At 37.3% G+C, this 20,113-nt stretch overlaps 1 protein-coding gene across 1 annotated transcript in view; it reads left to right on the top strand.

Annotated features, from left to right (window-relative positions):
• MYO16 (myosin XVI) overlaps positions 1-20,113 on the top strand; it is a 369,554-nt gene that overhangs the window by 220,543 nt on the left and 128,898 nt on the right. The window contains exon 16 of the mRNA XM_065677940.1: positions 4,668-4,815. Within this exon, the coding sequence (XP_065534012.1) occupies positions 4,668-4,815 (148 nt within the window). The remainder of the gene's footprint in view (positions 1-4,667; positions 4,816-20,113) is intronic.

Here is a 20,113-nt window from a genome sequence, read left to right as displayed (position 1 = left end):
GGGTTGCCCAAGGAAGTTGTGAGTGCTCCATCCCTGGCAGTGTTCATGTCCAGGTTGGACAGAGCCTTGTGTGGGATGGTTTAGTGTGAGGTGTCCCTGCCCATGGCAGGGGGGTTGGAACTAGATGATCTTAAGGTCCTTTCCAACCCTAGCTATTCTATGATTCTAAGTAAAATGACTGCATTTATTTATTTATTTATTTGTTTGTTTGTTTGGGGGTTTCCTTTGGAATGGTAGAGAGTAAATGGTTTTTCAGGTAAGTTGACAAAATTCTGTAGAGGAAAGGTAAGGCTTCTGTCAGTTTCCTAAAGTTACTAAAAAAGAAGCTTAGGAAGAGAAAATCAGTCCTGCCAAACTTATTCTAAAGATTTCTGCCTTGCTTATCAGGTCTTGCTTTTCTAATTCTTCACTTTTAAAAAAGCAAGGCTTCACTTTTTTTTGCACTCAAATTGAAGGATCTAATTTGATTTGTAAAAAGAAGCAGATTGCATATTAGCCTGTGTGTAGTTGGTAGACATGCTTGAAGACATTCCTGAAGACATTCCTGAAGACATCCCTGAAGACATTCAAAGCCAGGCTGGATGTGGTTCTTAGTGACCTGATCAGGTGGGGTTGGACTACATGAGCTTTGAAGGTCTCTTCCAACCCAAACTATTCTATGATAGGGATGCTGGTGAGGGTCTCTTCGTCAGGGACTGTAGTGACAGGACAAGGGGTAACGGGTTAAAACTTAAAGAGGGGAAGTTTAGATTGGATATAAGGAGGAAATTCTTTCCTGTTAGGGTGGTGAGGCACTGCAATCGGTTGCCCAGGGGGGTTGTGAGTGTTCCATCCCTGGCAGTGTTCAAGGCCAGGTTGGATGAAGCCTTGTGTGGGATGGTTTAGTGTGAGGTGTCCCTGCCTGTGGCAGGGGGGTTGGAACTAGATGATCTTGAGGTCCTTTCCAACCCTAACTATTCTATGATTCTAATTCTATGTGTGTTCCAAACATTTTTTATCAATTAAAAAGTTTCAGACATTAATTTCCCTTTTTGTATAAGAAAGACTGCAGCCAGCTAAACTCTCTGATGTGTTTTTGTACTGTGTGTCAGCACTGAACTTTCAAATCTTTAGCAAAAGCTGTGTTTAGGACAGCATGGTTTTTGAGAAAGATCAATGTAGCTTTGAAGTTGCATAGCTAGAATAAAGATTTCACTGGCCACACTTTCAGTAGAGTCCATTTGCTGACTTTGTAGCTGCTCAGGAGATCGAGTGATCTGTAAAAGGAAGTAGAATTGTCCTTGTGCCTGTAAGCACAGTTAACATTGCACAAAAATGGCAGACTTTGCTCTGGAACTCCATTATTTTTTGCTTTTATTTGACACATAGATTAATGAACATATAATTTCACTTTGTAGAAAATTTTATTACAGTGATAGCTTTCTTTATGAGTTACTTTAGCTCCATTAAGAGTGTGCTGTGTTTGATTCTTGCTGATTAGAAGCTCAACTTTTCTTAACAGCTCTTACCATAGCTGGAGATGCTAAGATGAACTATATTTAGCCTTATTAAAGTGGGTGACTCAAAGTACTTGAAAAGGGCTGAATCAATTTATGTCATCTAAATAAGTGGTGTTGCCCATCATTAAAGTTAAATGTATTAATTAATCAGATAGATGACCACCAGTAACATTTTTCTTGTGTTTATTAATCAATAAATTTTAAAAATACCTGCATGATAGTTCTGAAAGCCTTAGTGAAGATCATTGCACACAAAAAAGTGATTAAAATTTAGTAATGACTTCTTTCTAAATTAATTGATGGTAAGGTTAGTTTTACTGAGAAGTAAGTTACAAGCACAATAAAAGATGGAAATCATCCTTCAGGTTCATCTGTTATGTTTTACCCTGTAGGAATGGCAGACAAGTAATGATTGATTCTTATGAAAGTGTGAATCTGGGCCAGTCCTGCCATGACAGGTTAAGATTGCATTGCTTCAATTTGTAGCGTGCTTCAAAGTTACTGGAGCCAGAAACATAGCCTGCTACCAGCTTAATGATTTCCCAAGTGTGCCCTTTTACTTCCAGCACAGTTCTTTTTTCTGTACTGTAGCAACAGGAATCTAGATAGCTGATACACAATTTCTCATTATACGGGTTCCATAATAGCAGGAGCTCACTTGTAGGATAATTAAATGGGCCAGATCATGTCTCCTTGGTTCAGCAAGTCAGCTGTGCAGCTCTTTCTCTTCTCAGTCTCTTCTGTAGCTAGAGTCCCAGGCATGGTTTTGGTTGCCAGCAGATGTGTCAGGCCATGCCTGTGCTATTAAATAAAATAAAGGGTAGAAGATGCCTCTGACTGCTGTCCTTATGCCCTGCTTAAGTGGGATGTGTCTGGAATGGACTGGCCTGTGCAAAGCAGCACTTCGGGAGACTGTGCATTGTTATACTTAGTTCAATATAACTGATGAGACCTCTCTCAAAACGATACATTGAATATTCGCAGATTTTGTTTCCCTCCACTCTATGCTGTCTTTCAACAATATTCTCACAGGCTGCGTTCCCTCATCACAGGCTGCATTCCCTCATACACACAACTTCAAGTAACTTCGCTGTACTTAATTTAACAGTGTAGACAGAAACTTGGAGTTCTGCAAAAGATAGGAAGATACTTAAATGAAATTTAAAATATAATTACCAGACAAATACAGATGGTAAAACAGTAACCAAGCTAGCTCTGAATAGGTTGCCCAAGGAGGTTGTGAATGCTCCATCCCTGGCTGTATTCAAGGCCAGGTAGGACAGAGCCTTTGGTGACATGGTTTAGTGTGAGGTGTCCCTGCCTGTGACATTCAGGCTTCTAGCCTAGCCATTATGCTTATACAACTACTGTGCTTCTGGTACACACTCTCACATGCTGAGATCTAACCTGCATAACTTTGCTAAGCATTGCACTGGGCAATACCTTTAAGTCCAAAACTGATTCTGAAAATACTGTTTCAACTATCCTCATCTTTAGAAGTCTTTACCATTCTGTCTTCAGACTTCAGGTCTGTGAGGCACCTGAAGCTGTGCATCTGCATATGGCTGTAAATGCAACAGTTTTGAATGCAGCAAATAACTCAGTGCTATTTTATGCTTAATCCCAGTCTGCTTCAAAAAAGTAAAAAAAAAAAAAAAAAAAAATCTAAAAACCATGAGCAGCTGAAAAATTGTGTTTAGACAACATATTTACTGTGCTACAGAATGCATGTACCAGTGTTTTCTATCACTGTATGTTAAAGAACTACTTCCAGTTCATAAAGGAAGGAGTCTTAGATGAGTTGGTTGTCATCCAGACTGTGGGAAGCTCTGGTTTAATATCCTCCTTTGCTTACAGGGTTTCAAAAATATATTCTCATTGCTAAGAAGTGCATTTTATCCTCTGAACTTAACAGTTTTTTCCAGGTCAAGGTCAGGTTAAGGATAAGACCCTATGAAAGTTCTGCCGTATTGTGGAGATTGAAAAGCAAAAAGCTGCAGCAGAATGTCCTGCATCCCAGTGGTAGGCGTGCTCAGTTGTACGTGAAGGGACATGCTTCTGATCTTTGCACCTCAGCTAGTATTTAAGCAATGATGAGATAAAGTATACAAACAGTGGGGTAAGTGGGAACTGGAATCAAGTCTCTGCTCACAAGGAGGGCTCTGACCCCTAGCTGCAGTTAGATGTTCCCTTGTTCTCTTTAGCCTGCTGCATCTGAACTGCATGGTGGTATGTGCTCAATGGAGGGCTGAAGAGTAAACTTCCCAAAACAGTGTGTCTCCCTCTGTCTCTTCACATATACCTCTGAAATGCCTGTAATTTGGTGAAGCAGGTAAATGGTTCTGAAGGTCCAATATTTCCTTTGCTTCTGTGCTTTTGCCTTTTTCAGAACCTTAGTGGGCCTGAGGTTATGTATGATCCTGTAATCAGCATTTCTGTAGGCAAATCGTGGTCAGGTTCATCCTCCTTGGCCTTCTTCCCAGATGTGCTGATTCACATGGCTTCTCATTTGGCCAGCTCATCACAGCCCTTCTGAGATGCCCGTGTTTCCCAGGCACAGGTTAGTGAGCTTGTTGATGACCAGTTCTGCAGAGGATTTGTCACTTTGTAGCCATCTAGAAGTAGCCATGTATATGTTAGGTGGTTAATCTAAAATATTAATCTGAGTGTTCTTGATTACCAACGGAGAAGGAGGAAGTGGTACCAAGGGTGGTTTTCCCAAGATGTCTTGAATCTCTCTTACATCTTTCTCTTTCCATTAAGAAGAAGCTTAGAACAGATGCCAGTGCTCAGATGGCTACACTTCAGTGAGATGACTAATAGCTTGTCTCTTAGAAAATCTTGCCAAATATGACAACTAGTTGCTCAAATAAGTAAAACAGAGTACAAATCAATATAATTATCTTTAAAATTGAGTAATTTTAAAGGTAATGTAAGACAGTAAGTAAGGTAAGACATTTGTTCCACTAATTTTAATGGAATTATGGCTTTATATGTGATTTATACAGAAAACCATGGTAGAATTAATGGTAATATTTTTTTATATGCTCGGACTGTTTTATAAGAAACATTGCTTATTCTTCATTGTTGCAATGGTGAATGGCTTAAAGTACTTAAGTTTAGAGCAATCATTATAATGATGTATTTATTTGTTTATTTCTCAATCAGCTAGGATTTATACATACATGTTGGAGAAGTCACGTGTCATTATGCAGCCTTTCAACCAGAGTAATTTTCATGTTTTTTACTTGATGATGGATGGGCTATCTGCTGAAGAAAAGTACGCCCTGTACCTCAGTAATTTGTCTGCACACAGGTAGGAAAGCAACTTTATATCTAGTATTAATATTTTCCTTATTTTAGTGCCTCTTTGCTGTTGAGGTCCTTCCTCCAATAGTTAACGTTTGTGTCCTAACTTTTCAATGAGCTCTGAAATTATTACTGAGTACTTGTTCATAAGGATTTAATTCTGCAGCACATGTACACTATCTTAACAACATTGGAGTATTATGTTCATCAGGATTATTGCCTTAAAGGAGAAAAAGGAAAAAAAAAATATCTCAGTTATTTTTCCATCTTCTGTGGACTAGAGTAGGTCTGTTCTTATTTATTTATTTTTTCCCCTGATGGAACATTCTGTCTTCAGGAAAAACTTTTATTAAAATTAGTGTTCTTAAAAATGGAATATGTTGATTTTGATAAAATGTCACTGATGATATTTCCATTTTGATTTTGATATTTACTTTCCTTTGTATTATTAAGGAAAACAGAAACAAAGTTTTTACTATTTTGAAACTAAGGATGGGATTTAACACCCAACTGAACCACATTTTTGGCTTCGTAAACTCTTCTAAATCCCCTTTAATAGCTTAACTATAAAGAGCTGTATATGGACACCTAAATCTAGTGTGTTTAAGGCTGAATACTCTCCAAATGTTTAAAGTAAGTGAAATGTTTTGATTTATCAGGAAACTTTGGAAGTATCTCAAAATTTAATTCAAATTCTTTTGAAAAGAAAGCATATTTCTGATTTAGATAATTTTTTTTTTTCTTCAGTCTTTCCTAACAAGAATCAGTGAAATGAGAGAAGCCTATTTGGCATTAATGATTTTCTCTTAAATTGGCTAAGATTATAATGAGTATAGGAGGTAACTAGAAAAAGACTGATAGTAATTAAAGTTACATAAAATGAGTGGTTTAAGTTTTTGTATCTAAACCTTTTTCCCATGGATTTTTCTCCCAGCTTTTCTGTCTTCTACTCTGGGTAGTACTTGAATAAAGTAGTAGTTCCATATTTCCTCATTCTTTACTAATGTTAACAGTTCTGGTATTATAAAGAATAGTGTAATGTACTAGCTCTGAAGAAACCTGAGGCTAAATTGCTTTATTAAAAATGATCCACTTCAAGGGGGGGGGAGGGGGGAAGAGTTAAATTCTGTATTTTAAATCTTTTGAAGGATTTGAGACCAAAAGAATTCTGAGCTCCCAATTATTAATTTATTCCTCTTCTGGCAAAAGTTGTTTGGAATCACTCAGTTTATTCAAAAAACGAAACAGTTTGAAGTTACTTTGCAAGAAGCTCTAACAGGAAAGAACTTAGAAGAAGCCTGAATAATTAGAACATGAACAAAGCTTTATCTGATAAGATACCTGATAAGCATCCAAAAAGAACAAAATAGTGTTTCTGAATAGATGCCTGAATACTGCAGTGCCAAAGCTTTAGAAATAATTTATAGCTGAATATTTGCATAAAGCTGCTTTTATCAATAAAGCTTTGTTTTGGCTACATAGTTCAGATTGTATCTTGCATTACTGAGAGAGAGTTTGAGCCAAATTTTTCTTACCTTAAACTCCTAAGTGTAGTGGTTCACTGGACTAGATCTTTCTTGGTGGATAAACTAGGGGTGAATTTCTACTGCACCAAACTCGTACATGAATCAGGAAGGCAGGATTTGGCCTCTTACAAATTCATAATTTCTGGCCTAGTCAAATTTAAAGAGATCATATCATCCTGGTAACATTGGTAAGTGAATTTGTCATGTTTTCTTTAAGCAAGTGTAATCTTGACTCTAATAATAAAATCAATCAGATAACAGCCCGGTTGCAATGATTGGTGGCTCACGCCCAACTGCGTTTTGAATAATTATTCTGTTCCTCTTTGCGCTGTTTAATATTGCACTTTTATGTAGAAGATTGAACAATCTTAAAAAATAATGGCTTTTAAGATCCCAACATACCCCTGTTTTTTCACTGTTTGCGTAAACTCTTGCAGTATGGGAAATAAGACATGTCATCGGGGTTTTTATTCTCATTTTAGATAAAAGTACCTTGAAAAGTCAAAGTAGTATTGTCAATAGTGGTTATTGTTAGACTTTATGCTGTAAAAGGTGAGAGATTGTTTATGTATTAAGTAGCATATAATCCTGGATTAAGAACTAATGTAAATAACTAAAAAGGGAAATCCCTCCCCTTTGGAGTCACTGAGAGTTTCGGTAAGGCTGGGGTTTCACCCTAATGTATAGGGGGAGTTGTTAAAGTTATATTTCTGTGGTGTTTGGTGCCGTCCTGATAGGGAGCTTTTGCGCAGAAACTTAAGTGTATGTTCTTGCAAGCATTGTGACTGTGAAGGCATTGTATGAAGACAAATAGCAGGCTACTTTATATTGAACTTATGTACAACTGGGATCTTGAAGTAGCAAGCCACCTAAATCTGGGAAGGAAGGGATCTGAATTACTACATCTGCTATTGTATCTGCATATGGATCATGATGGATAAAGACAGAAGCAATTCCTGAAAGGTAAGATCATTTTTCAAGATTGAGCAGGGGAAGCATGTCAGAAATAGTCTCGAAAGGGCAAGTCCAGGCTTTTTGATTGAAAACAACTACTTCCATGTGTTCACTATGTTCAGAAGCTGATTTTTATCAGCACATCCTTGATAGAAATTTCAGAAATTTCTACGACTTTGGTGTGTTTCAAAAAACCTTCAGAATTTTGTTTATCTTGATAATGATATGTAATACAGAGAGATTAAAGATTTGAAGTTATATTCTCAATTTGTTCTTGATTTGTTTTTTTTTTTTTATTTTATTTTCTGTCATCTTTCTGGGTACAGATACAGTCCATTATTGGAAGCATTGCTTTTCTGGCATACAAAGTTTAGTCTTATAGTAAGAAATATATACTACTTTTTCCAGCACATGAAGTTTAGCTTCATAGTTACAGTAGGTACTAATATAGCGATGTATTTGCAACCAAAGTGAAGCAGAGAGCAAAGAAGAGAGGTAACAGTGGTGACAGACCAGGTTGTAAATTGTCTTCAACTCTGATGCAGAGATCAGAAAGACAAGAAAGGAAAAATGAGGGAAAAACCTTACAGAAAAAAACTGGAAAGACCCGCTTGTATTGCTTTGGGCCAGTTGCTTTGTATTAGCATTGATATTACAAAGCTGTAATATATATAACAATATAAGAATGTCTTTGTGTAATATGTATATGCAAGGTACTCATACTTTCATTAAAAATCATGTCATTACATTTGTATATGTATATTAGAAATATAGCTTAAGGCTACTTAACTATAGATAATGGTTTCAGAAATGATGGTGGGTTTGGCAGCTGTTCAACTTGATGTCACCATTTTCAGTTTAAACAAGGTTGCTAGCTCTCCTAATTGATTATACTGTTACGGCTTTTGGTAGCATAGGCAAACTGATAACAACACTCTCCATATTGCAAGGTGGTTCTGACAGACCAGTTTTTAGTCCCACCTTGTAATGTCAGATCTCTGTCACCCAGTGTTTATCAGTTGAAATGTACTGCTTGTAAATAAGCTGTATGTGTAAAACTAAATAACTTCAAGCTGGGAAAAATGTTCATATAGACATTCATGCAGAAGCTGGAATGTGTTCAGTGAGGGAATTTTGTGTTTGCATTGTCAAATGCAATTTGCATTTCCCAAATGTGTAAAACAGAACAATAAAGTGCACTGCAGTGTATACTCTGCCTGTGCCATTTCCCCCACCCCCTAAAAAGCAGTGAAACTCTTCTGCAACAATAGTTATAGTTCAGTTTGCAGAACTGATGTATCTTCTTTTACAGTTTTTCAGTACAGGTGTCCTCTTCACTGTCAGTGAGAAAACTTGCCATTAATTTCATGTATAAAGTACTAATTTGTGTGACTGATTGAATTTCTTCTTAAAGTCTAAGCTGATCAGAACCTCTTTGCTTGATCACTGAGGAAGTTGTTTCCTACTCTATAAATTATAAGGTTGGCCTCAAAAAAAGGCTTAAAAATGACAGTGGTGTCCCAGTAGACAATTTTCATAGGCATGAAGTGTGAAGCCTTGCATCTGATTTTTTGTGTGTTTCTAATTATCTTCTAATAATCACAACATGTGGAAAAATGTGATTATTCTAGTATCGTCCATACTGATTCCCACTCGTTACTTTCCCACACAGAAAAGAGCTTAAGATGGGAATTTTCAAGACCATGAGTGTCCAGTTACCACAGGTTTTTCTAATTTAACCTATTTAGGAATTAGCTTCATTGTTTTCTTACTGCTATATATAAAAAGCCAGGAAGACATTTCATCTTTCTATGCCCTTTCAGTTTCTTTTATTTCCTTTTATCTTTGGATGTCTTTTTTCTTTCAGATTTTTTGATTATTGTCTAATTTAAAATGTAACAGAAAGAAATATCAATCTTGAAAATAACAGTTTTTCGTATGTGTGTCATTTGTTCAGAAAGTTTCATGATACAAGGTAAATTCATAGACAAAACTTGGGAGGTTTTAAATTAGTCCCACATAATTGGAAAAATAAACATTTGGGGATGTTCTAGCCCTCTGATGTACTGTGCTCTTTCCTTGTACACAAGCCTGATAGGTCACTTTTTTCCTCATAGATATTCACTTTAATTTAAACTTTTAGTACTCCGATAAAATCCAGCTGTGTCCAAAAATTCACAGAGGTGGTTACACAGTACTGTCTTGATCCCTTGCTTCTTAGATTACCTGTTGCTGGTATCTGTGCCTGATGATTAGAGAACAATCCAAACAGCTATTAGACATGTCTTACAAAATTGGTTGGATCTGAATACTGTGAATGAAATAACTAGATCTGGAAGGATTACATCAGATTTTCCCACAGGTGGTAGTCCTGCTAGAGTAATGGTTTCTATATGAAGTGCCAAGTTACATCACTTTATCAAACTGCTGTTAGACTTTGTGGGCTGAAACTCAGCATCAGTTAGTTCTACCAAAATTCTCAGTCTCACCCCAGTAAAATACATTGTTGAGGCTCCATGAATTTCACTGTTTGGGGTCAACTTTGTTTTAAAATCCTGCTGGAAAATAAAGCTCCAGGCAATGAGAGTGGCATTCATTGTGTTTAAATTTAGGAGGAAGGTAAATATCAGACTCAGAGTTCCTCAGCTGTGTTTCAGTTTTCCGTTTTAGGAGTTATTGGCACAGGAAGAGAGAAAAGTTGTGATAGGAGGTGTTAGGTTTACCACCCGTACAGCTGAATGGCCATGAGGGTCAAGTGCCTCTAATTCTTCCTGGCTAAAACCTCTTCCTAATTCTTCTGTGCAGGTGGGGAAATCATACTGGGTAAGACTTTCAAACCCTGAAAGCATTCTCAAATGCCAGTAACATTTTTGCTAGGGCTGCTTTGAGTTGTGAGTTTCCAATACAATTTCCAGGAATTAGGCAGTTCTGTGTAATGGCCAGAGAGGAGCTGGAGCATGTACTGTCACGTGTGGGCATGGGAGACTGGGTGGAAGGATGTGTAGGGCCCCCACCTTCTTGGCACATCCCTTCAGCACCCGGCAGGTACATGGGTGGTCACTGTGGTCAGACACAGCCCTGGAAGGCTGGAAAGGGCCATGGCAGTTGCAATGGGCGAAGGCCGGGCTGGGATGTTGGCCCACATCAGAAAGGTCAGAGGTGTCTATGGCTGATCATAGCTCAGGCCGGCACCAATGCCTGAGCTCAAAAGCTGCTCCTGAACCAAGGGGGTTTCCAATAATGCTTTTTGCACAGCCCAGGCAGCTAAACCCTTGAGAGGGGCAAGAGGCATTCAAGGCACTTACAGAAACATAAAAGATTCATCAACTTTTAATGAGAGTTAAGAAATATCTTATTTCCCCTCTCATTATCAGTAAGCAGCTAAATCTTCAAAGTTCTCAATTAATTGCTCTCTTTTGCACATGTATATTTCTAAAATATGTGTATTTTCTTTAGCGTATTGCCTGTAAACTTGTACTTAATTAACACTTTTATACAAGCAGCTTGTGGCAACTATTAAGCTAATGATTTGTAGTTTGTCTGTCACTCCTTAGGCTTTTTTTTTTCTTTTTGCCATAGATCTTTTAGCAAAAAGTTTGGTTCTTAGTAAAGATGTGAGTTAAGAAGAGGAAGAACCTGAGTGAGTTTCCCACTTCTTTTTCCTTTACCAACCTATTTTTTTACCTTGTGTTAAATCATACAGATAAATTATCGCTCATTTCTACTTTCTTTATGTTCATTTTCCTGAACTTAGCATTGGCCACCCTACTAAGACACGAACTAAGACCTTAAAAAATTAGAAGTGCACTTGATATTTTACAGAGAATAATGAATGTTAAAGACTGGATGACTACATTCGGGTGATTCTCAAAGACTGTGTCTGAAATTTATCATCTTGTTATTATCTTACTCCAACAGAATTCTTTTGTAATGAATGCTGAGTAGAAAGTTAACTTTCAAATTAGTATACTTGAATTATTTGGGAAAAAAAAATCACTTTGCCAAAAGTAACTCTGGTGCACTTTGAGAAAAAGTGATTTGTCTTTGGGTAACCAAGCTAAATTCAGTTTTGTATCTTCATATCTAATGCAGTTGAATTCCCCTCCTTCCCCCCCTCCTCACCTGTAAACGTTTTGTGTAGAAGCTTGGTGGTTTAGATGCAGAGCTTAGATTATTGTGAAATAAGATTTCTGTCATCATTAGGATTTTAAAAGATATTTCTTAGATGTTCAAAGTTAACATATATTTTCTTTACTTTCTTATGCTTCAGGTGTCTCAAAGTAATATACCTTGAACTGTGTGTGCTTGCACATATGTAGATGTAGCGAATGTTATTTACGTTCAGGTTGTTCTTTTTTTTTTTCCATTTCTCTGCTTTTCCCATGTTTGTTCTTCTCTTCTAAAAGTCTTCTGAAATGGAAGTTTTGGTTGTACAAGTAAAGCTGTACTTTTTTGGTACTGTGCAAGTTTTTCTGTCCTAACTTGATTACATGCAGTGCATTCCTTTTCTCCAAAGAGCTTGCATTTTAGATACATTAATGGTTGTAAGACAATGCAGTGATACATGTAGCACAAGCTATGTATATGAGCATGCCTGGATAGCAAAGGACCATTCGGGTAAAAAGACTTTTCGAGCATGCTTGACAAACTTTTTAAATAATGTGAAGATGCAGTTTCAAACAGATTTCAAAAACTAAGGGAGTTAACTCTCAGTTAATCTTGCTGGAATTTGTTTTGGTAAAATAAGTGAATATAGGTAGGTGAAGCCCTGAGTAAATTGAAAACAGTTGGTGTTTGGGATTTTTCCCCCCCACACACATTTTTTTTTTTTTTTGGGGGGGGGTTGGGGGTGGGGATGTCTTTTAAACTACATGGTAACAAATAACATAAAAATTATGCATTTCCAAGTTTATATCTTCCTTGTATGATTTTCTTACATTGCAGCTGTCTAATGCAAAGCTTTCACTGTGAATGTTTATTTCTTAGATATCCTTGTACAGTACTACTGTGAAAACCTGATTTGCAATCAGTAGTACTATTTCAAGGACAAGATCTGTAGATTCTGAATGAAATGAGGCAATTCCATTTACTTAGATTCCAGCAAGGTCTTACAGCTAAACTATACCAGCTAGTTATTAGAAGGGTAATACAGGAGAAGCAGATATATTTGTCTGAGATTCTGGAGCAGGTTTAAACTTGCTTCAGTGAGTTTTATATCTGTGTAAGCTGAAATAATTTCAGCATCAAAAGAATTGTTTACATTTTCTCGGTTGTCTTTTGCACTTTTTTTGCTTGTTTGTTTGTTTAGTTGTGGGGGTTATTTTTTATGTTTGGTTGGTTTTGTTTTATTTTTGCTGCATACTATTTATTCTTTTCCTGTTTACTCTGTATTTACTGATGTCTGAATTTTTTTTACTGATATTTTTCTTGAGGTTGAACCTTCTTTACTGTATGTATAACATGCATATTCCAGCAAAATGAGCTTTCACCTTGTTCTCTTTAAAGTGTTTTTCCCTGCCTTCTTGTAACTTCAGCCTCCACTTCACTTTTATTTCAGTGGCAATAATCTCTACCCCAGTACTCTCGCCTTCTTCAGTTTTCCTTTGTCTTACTAAATCATGGGAGTTCATGAGTTTATTCAGCTTGTTTTATTCTTTTTCCTCCCCTGAAATGAACAGGACTTGAACTAAAAGGAACGTTGTGGGTTGGATTTTTTTTTTTGGGGGGGGGGGGGGGGGGATTTTTTGGTTTGGGTTTTTTTGTTTGTTTGGGTTTTGATTTTTTGTTTGTTTTTCTTTGTAGTCTTTTTCTTGATTTATTCTTTCTTTGAAATTCAGGCTCCATTAATCTCTCAGAGCATGATCTTCAAGCATCAGTATTGTTCTTTACACTTCAAAGAAAGATTTGAGAGGCAACACCAGTAAATGGCTGATGTGTTTGATTTCTTGTGTGGGATAGTAATAATCATGACTAACTCAGTTTTGTTGAAGATGGACATCAGATAATATATGTTGTTTAAGATACATCTTTATGTTTAAAAGCAATATTGATTAACTAGAACTAATTTTATCTAATTCTAATCTAACATTTTACAATACATGTTTTCAGATACTGAAAAATACAAAAAAGTGTAACTACACTGTTTGGGGTTTTTTTGCATCCAATAATGATTTTTTAAAGTGTACTCTGTGGTCTAATTTGTCTTATTTTTCATATTCATGTACTTCTGTTCAGCTAAGCTTTTAGGCTTAGTCTCGTATTTTAGACCTAGTCTCTCATATTTTAGGCTTATACTCTCAAATTTTAATGAAAATTAATTGGAACCCTAAGTAGCCTGTTAGTGTACAGAAGGTAAGAGATTTTTCAGGGTTTTTTTTGGTAGATATGATGATCTTTGTCCCTAAGATCATAATTTTGCACCTTAATATTCAGGAAATAGATAACAATAGTGTCAGTGTTAAAATTAATATTATACACTATCTTTCTGAAAACGGACTGCATTTTAAGACATTTACATTTAAATGTCTTAAACATCGTCCTTCTGGGAGATATTTGTGGATGGTTGTGTTCAACAAGATACATTACTAGGAGGTTAGCACTGCAATTACAGGAGATGTAATCAAAATCACAGCTTAGGTTTTCAAAACAAAAGTGAAATATTAATGTGTGTCATCTGCTTTATTTTGCAAATTAAGTGGTTATTTTAGTATCTGCAGATACCTACACCTTATGCATAAGGTATACCTCTTTGTTATTAACTTTATTTCACAATATTTGTTTTGAGTATCTGGCTGTGGAGTTGTTTTGAGTGGTTCATCCTGAATTCAGGGTTAAGTACATACACACCTGCACACTTGCTTTCTAATTACAAGATATACAAAACAATATTTTTCTACTTGAAAGCAGAGGTACATTAGCTTTGGATTTTGATGTATAATTTATTTATTCCAGTTTCGACATTATCTGCTTTTGACATTACTGTTCAATTCTCAAAGGTTCTTTTAAGAAAAAATAGCTCCAATGATGTTTAATAGTAATTAATTTACATTAAATTCAAGAGTAATTTTTATTTAACAAAGTAAAGGTAGTAAAATAAGCTTGAGACTTAGCTCAGTGTCTTTGTCTTAGGTCCCAAGTGGACTTGTTATTTGTCTGGCTTTCAGAATAAATGTTATAGAAATTCTGCTTTGTTAGAGAGAGTAAATCTGGAACTCATATTCCTCTGGGTATTTTCTTTCATTTGATGTTTAAAAGCCTATCTTCATTGTATTATTCTTCATACATACTGATTGATTAGTGGCAGAGGAGATACAGTACTCTGTTAGCAGACTGAGGTAAAGCAGTCATTCAGTACAATTATCTTTCTTTTCAACAACTGTTTTTCTCTCCATCATAATTCTAACAAGCCAAAGGTTTAAAACTAACTACATGCAAACAAGCATGTTTACTTTTTTTTTTTTTTCATGAATAAACTGTATGTTCAGAGTGGTATGGTAGAGGCAAGGCACACCTTGTATTTCTGTATTTCTGTCCTAAAGGAACTCAGATATCTTTGGTATTTTACATTCTTTCAGTGCCAGACAAAATTTTGGAACATAAAAAGTAGCATTAGACCATATAAAATCGCTTTTGACTTTTGCCTTTTTATAGCTCTAGTCAGTTTACTTCTGCATGTGTACTTTTATTCCAGAAACTTGCATTTACTTCATTTGACTTGGCATGATACTCTTTGCTATTTCTTTGATTGAGAGGCTTTGTCTTTCTTGTCTCCTTTGGGGTAAGCATGATATGGAAACACGTACAGAAAATAAGAGGATAAAAATCTGTCTGTGGCAAAAAAGATAAAGAGTGGGAAGCAACAAAAATGAAATCTCTTTAATCCAAGGGAAAGAAACAAACTTGGTAATTAAGAGCACTGGGATCAATAGTCTAATGAAGACAGAACATACATCTGTCTTAGTTTTAACAGAAAACTAAACATACAGTAAAACATTGTTTGGAATAAATTCCTTGAAATGGAGAAAGAAAATGCAAAAATAAATATAACATGAACCATATGACTTTCTAATTTTTTTGTGAATTCTGTTGATGAGAGTCTTACATCTTAATTTCTGGCCTGAACTCAGCATTTTGTTAGAAAAAAAGAAATTTCCAGAGACCCATAGAAGTCATATAGATATTTAAGTTATATTTGGTCGTCTTTTGAAGAAATTAAGTGCTGCCTGTTTAGGCAACCCACTGATATTTCACATCAGACTGAAAATGGATATAGCTCCAAGGGATAAAATTGCCATATAAATCCTAGTTTAAAAATAGATGTGATTACTCACTTATAAATATGGTAGAGGAGCTCATTTGGCTTTTTAGTTTAAGTACAAAATATGTGTCTGCACTTTACTAGAATGCTAATCATCTCATATATGGGGGGAGATTCACTGGATTCAGCCCCTGAAACCACTTAGCTATTACATTGCATAAATCTAGAGCGATAATATAGTTCTGCAATTTGTATTTCAAAAGTCACTCTCAGAATCTTTCTGATACAATTACTGTAGATGAATTTCCAGTCAGGAATGGGTCATTAAATAAAATGTTATTGGCATATGGAAGCCCCAGTCATTGAGCCCAGCTCATCTCAGTGCTAGATCTAAGAGAGACGATAACTACTCTCTTTTATTTGAAGTACTGTCTTCACTGAGCTCCCTGGGCTAGATTGGATTTTTCACTGCTCTTGGTGATACAGTACTCTGATGGCACAGTAACTTCAGTTACTGTAGCCAGCTCTCTTTGGGAAAGTAAGGCAAGGTCAGCGCAAATCGTAGCAGTTTTCTTTCCATAGTTCTTTTATTAATCATAACTGAAAATGATCTCTGCACTGAGGTTAAACCTCATTGTGTCAGGTTAATGCTATTCACAGTTTCCTTTGATTCCTGTTGGACTTGCATATGGAATATTTATAGTTAAAATATAACTGCTCAAACTGAGTTTTGTTTAAAACCTAAAAGTTACCAGTCAAGTCTTCTGAAAATGATAATTGAGTACTAATCATAGAATAGCTAGGGTTGGAAAGGACCTTAAGATCATCTAGTTTCAACCCCCCCTGCCTTGGGCAGGGACACCTCACACTAAACCATGTCACTCAAGGCTCTGTCCAACCTGGACTTGAACACTGCCAGGGATGGAGCATTTACAACTTCCTTGGGCAACCCATTCCAGTGCCTCACCACCCTAACAGGAAAGAATTTCCTCCTTATATCCAATCTAAACTTCCCCTGTTTAAGTTTTAACCCGTTACCCCTTATCCTGTCACTACAATCCCTGACGAAGAGTCCCCTCCCCAGCATCCCTATAGGCCCCCTTCAGGTACTGGAAGGCTGCTATGAGGTCTCCACGCAGCCTTCTCTTCTCCAGGCTGAACAGCCCCAACTTTCTCAGCCTATCTTCATACGGGAGGTGCTCCAGTCCCCTGATCATCCTCGTGGCTCTCCTCTGGACTTGTTCCAACAGTTCCATGTCCTTTTTATGTTGAGGACACCAGAACTACACACAATACTCCAGGTGAGGTCTCACAAGAGCAGAGTGGAGGGGCAGGATCGCCTCCATCAAGGAAGATGTTAGGATAACAGTTTTATACAGCTCCTAAAAATGTCAGCTCCATCAGTCTGGCTTCTAAAATTATTTTATGCAATATAATGCAGGAGCAAATGGTGCAGGAATATCTTGTACTGAATCACCCATCACCCAGATGATCGTTGGAACTCCTTTATTCAGTGTATAGGTCTTGTCTAGCTCCAGTTAGTTTATGACACCTCTCTTGGAATCATGGCACAAAATGTTATTGCTGCAGCTTAGTACAGTACAACATAAATTATATGAAACTTGATGTACTCAGTGGTTGATATCAAAAGTGAACAAAAATAGTTTCAAGCATAGTTTCTATAGTTTCAAGTCACCTTTGATTGTCAGCCAATGGATGTAAAATAATACAGAGGCTTTGGAGATGCTTAATAATTTTAACATGTACCTAACCAGGGAAAGCTGTATTTTTATCAGATCTGTGCAAACAGCACTCTGGGAAGAACTCATTGGATGTTTAATAATTCAAGGAAGAAACTTGTATGAGGTTCTGTGCTTCCTAACACACCAATTTGGACTCAGTGTTCTTAAAAAGGTCTTAAAGGTATTTTCCAACATGAACAATTCCATGATTCTGTGATTTTGGTCTGTGGTGTGTCTGTGCTAATAAGGCCTCTGCTTACCTGAAGTTTTAACATTTCTTGACTAGTAGTAGTATGGGTGAGAAAAATTGTTAAATCCATTTTGCAGAAAGAACTATGCAAAGGAAGTAGTCTGAAATAAAACCTTAGTAGAAATTTTCTGCTGACTGAAATGATAGAAAAGGGCACTGAAACAATGTAGAAATACTATTTGACAGACTGCATTTATAACCATAATTACAGGGAAGCATAATTTACGATTTATGCCACAAATGCTGGCACCTTCTAATTTCTGCTTTAACCTTTTATGAAATTTTAGCATAACTGAATCATGAAATGGGTAAATATCAGTTTACCAAGCTGATGTTGCAGCTTAATATTAAGCTTACACAGTAATTGGAGTGTTTATTTTGACACTAGTACACTGACACCAGTTTTGTGATCTGTTTTGTTCACCCAAGAAGAGGCTTACAGAGACAAAAACAGTGCTAATCACATGTAAAAAAAAAGAAAAATCTGTGGCCTTTCTCAATAAAAATGAATAATGAAAATGACATTGTCAAATAGGAAAATAATTTATTTAGTAGAATTATTTGTTGGAAAACAATTGGAGACTGTCCTATGACATTGAATTTTTTCCAGCAATGAATGAAACACGGAGAACACCTATATGACCCTTCTTTGATATATTCTTCTATTGAAATCATTGTTTGCTTGGGCTTTGTTTTCTGTCACTTTCCTCTCCCACACCAGATGGGTTAAAACTGCCACTGCTAGAGACTTTACATTTTTATCCTAATATTTCTTAGTATTTCTTTGTGCTTCTTTATATGTCATGCCTTTGGTTTTACATGCAGCTACAGGAATCAGATTCACCTATTAGAGATGCATCTGTACTTTCTCATACCTGTAGTCCTTCCTATTTGCTATATTCCAGACCTAATCCCTTGTTTAAACAGAACTCCTCAATCAGGTAGCAATTAAGAGGAATAGAGCAGCATCTAATAAAGTAAGTACTATGATGAGCTTCAGTGAGTGTGTTACAGAGTTAGGCTGCACCTTAAGTGAAAGCTGGATCAAACTGGAGCATCATATCAAGTTCTGTGGTTCTGTAGTTCATTCTGGGCCCTGTTTTTTAAACATAAAATTATAATCATAGAATCTTAGAATAGTTAGGGTTGGAAAGGACCTGAGGATCATCTAGTTCCAGCCCCCCTGCTATGGGAAGGGACAGCACACGTTAAACCATGTCATCCAAGACTCCGTCCAACCTGACGGTCCATCCATCTATGATTCTATGATTCTGTGAGACTGACTGGTCTGTAGTTCCCTGGGTCTTCCATTTTCCCCTTCTTGAAAATGGAGGTTCTATTTCCCTTTTTCCAGTTGTTGGGACCTTCACCTGACTGCCATGATTTTTCAAATATGATGGACAGTGGCTTAGCAACTTCATTTGCCAGGTCCTTCAGGACCCCCGTATGGTTTTCATCAGGTCCCATGGACTTGTACATGTTCAGGTTGTTAAGAAGGTCTTGAACCAGATCCTCTCCTACAGTGGGCCTAAGGTCTTCATTCTCACAGTCCCTGCTTCTGCCTTCCAAGACTTGGTGGTGTGGTCGGAGCATTTGCAGGGAAGACTGAGGCAAAGAAGTCATTAAGAACCTCAGCCTTCTCCAGATCCAGGGTAGCCAGTTCTCCTGATAGCTTCCCAGAAAACATCTCTGTATTTTTCCCAGGCCACCTGTCCTTGTTTCCAGCAGTCCTGGGTCCCCCTGCCCTCTAGAGCTTTATCCCATGGAACCTTACTGAGCAGGTTCCTGAAGAGGCCAAAGTCTGCTCTCTTGAAGTTCAGGGCAGTGAGCTTGCTGCATGCCTTTCTCACTGCCTGAGGGTCTCAAACTCAACCAGCTAATGCTTGCTAGAGCCAAGGCTGCCCTGGATCATCACATTCCCAACCATCCCCTCTCTGTTGGTGAGCATGAGGTCAAACATGGCATATTTCCCTGTCAGTTTCTCTATTACTTGCAAGATGAAGTTGTTTTCCACACAATCAAGGAAGCTCCTGGATTGTTTGTGCCAGCCTGTACTGTCCCTCCAACAGATATTAGGATGGCTGAAATCCCCCATATGGACAAGGGCCTGCGAGTGTGAGGCTGTCACTGTAGAGCTTCATCCAGAGTCCTCCTGATCAGGCAATCTGTAACAGATCCCCAGTGTCTTACATTGCTGTTCTCCCTTGGACTGTGACCCACAAGCTCTCTGTTGACTGATCACCTATCCCCAGAGTTCCATACACTCCAGCCTGTCATTGACATAAATAGCAACTCCCCCTCCCTATCTGCCTGGCCTGTCTTTCCTGAAGAGCCTATAACCTTCCTTTCCAACACTCCAGTCATAGCAGCCAGCCCACCGTGTTTCTGTGATGCCAGTGATATCATATTCCTGTAGATGCGCACACATCTCTAATTCCTCTTGTTTATTCCCCATACTACGGGCATTTGTATAGAGGCATCTGAGCCGAGCTCCAAAAGCAGCCAGATCATTGGCTGGAGTGGCTGAAACAACTCTGCATCACTCCAAGCATTTATTACAGGTGCTGGTAGCTGGC

This window comes from Lathamus discolor, chromosome 4 (genome assembly GCF_037157495.1).
Source record: "Lathamus discolor isolate bLatDis1 chromosome 4, bLatDis1.hap1, whole genome shotgun sequence".
In the NCBI taxonomy this organism is placed as follows: Eukaryota; Metazoa; Chordata; class Aves; order Psittaciformes; family Psittacidae; genus Lathamus; species Lathamus discolor.
Note: the sequence above shows the minus strand (reverse complement) of the source record. Positions and strands in the feature narration are given on the sequence as shown.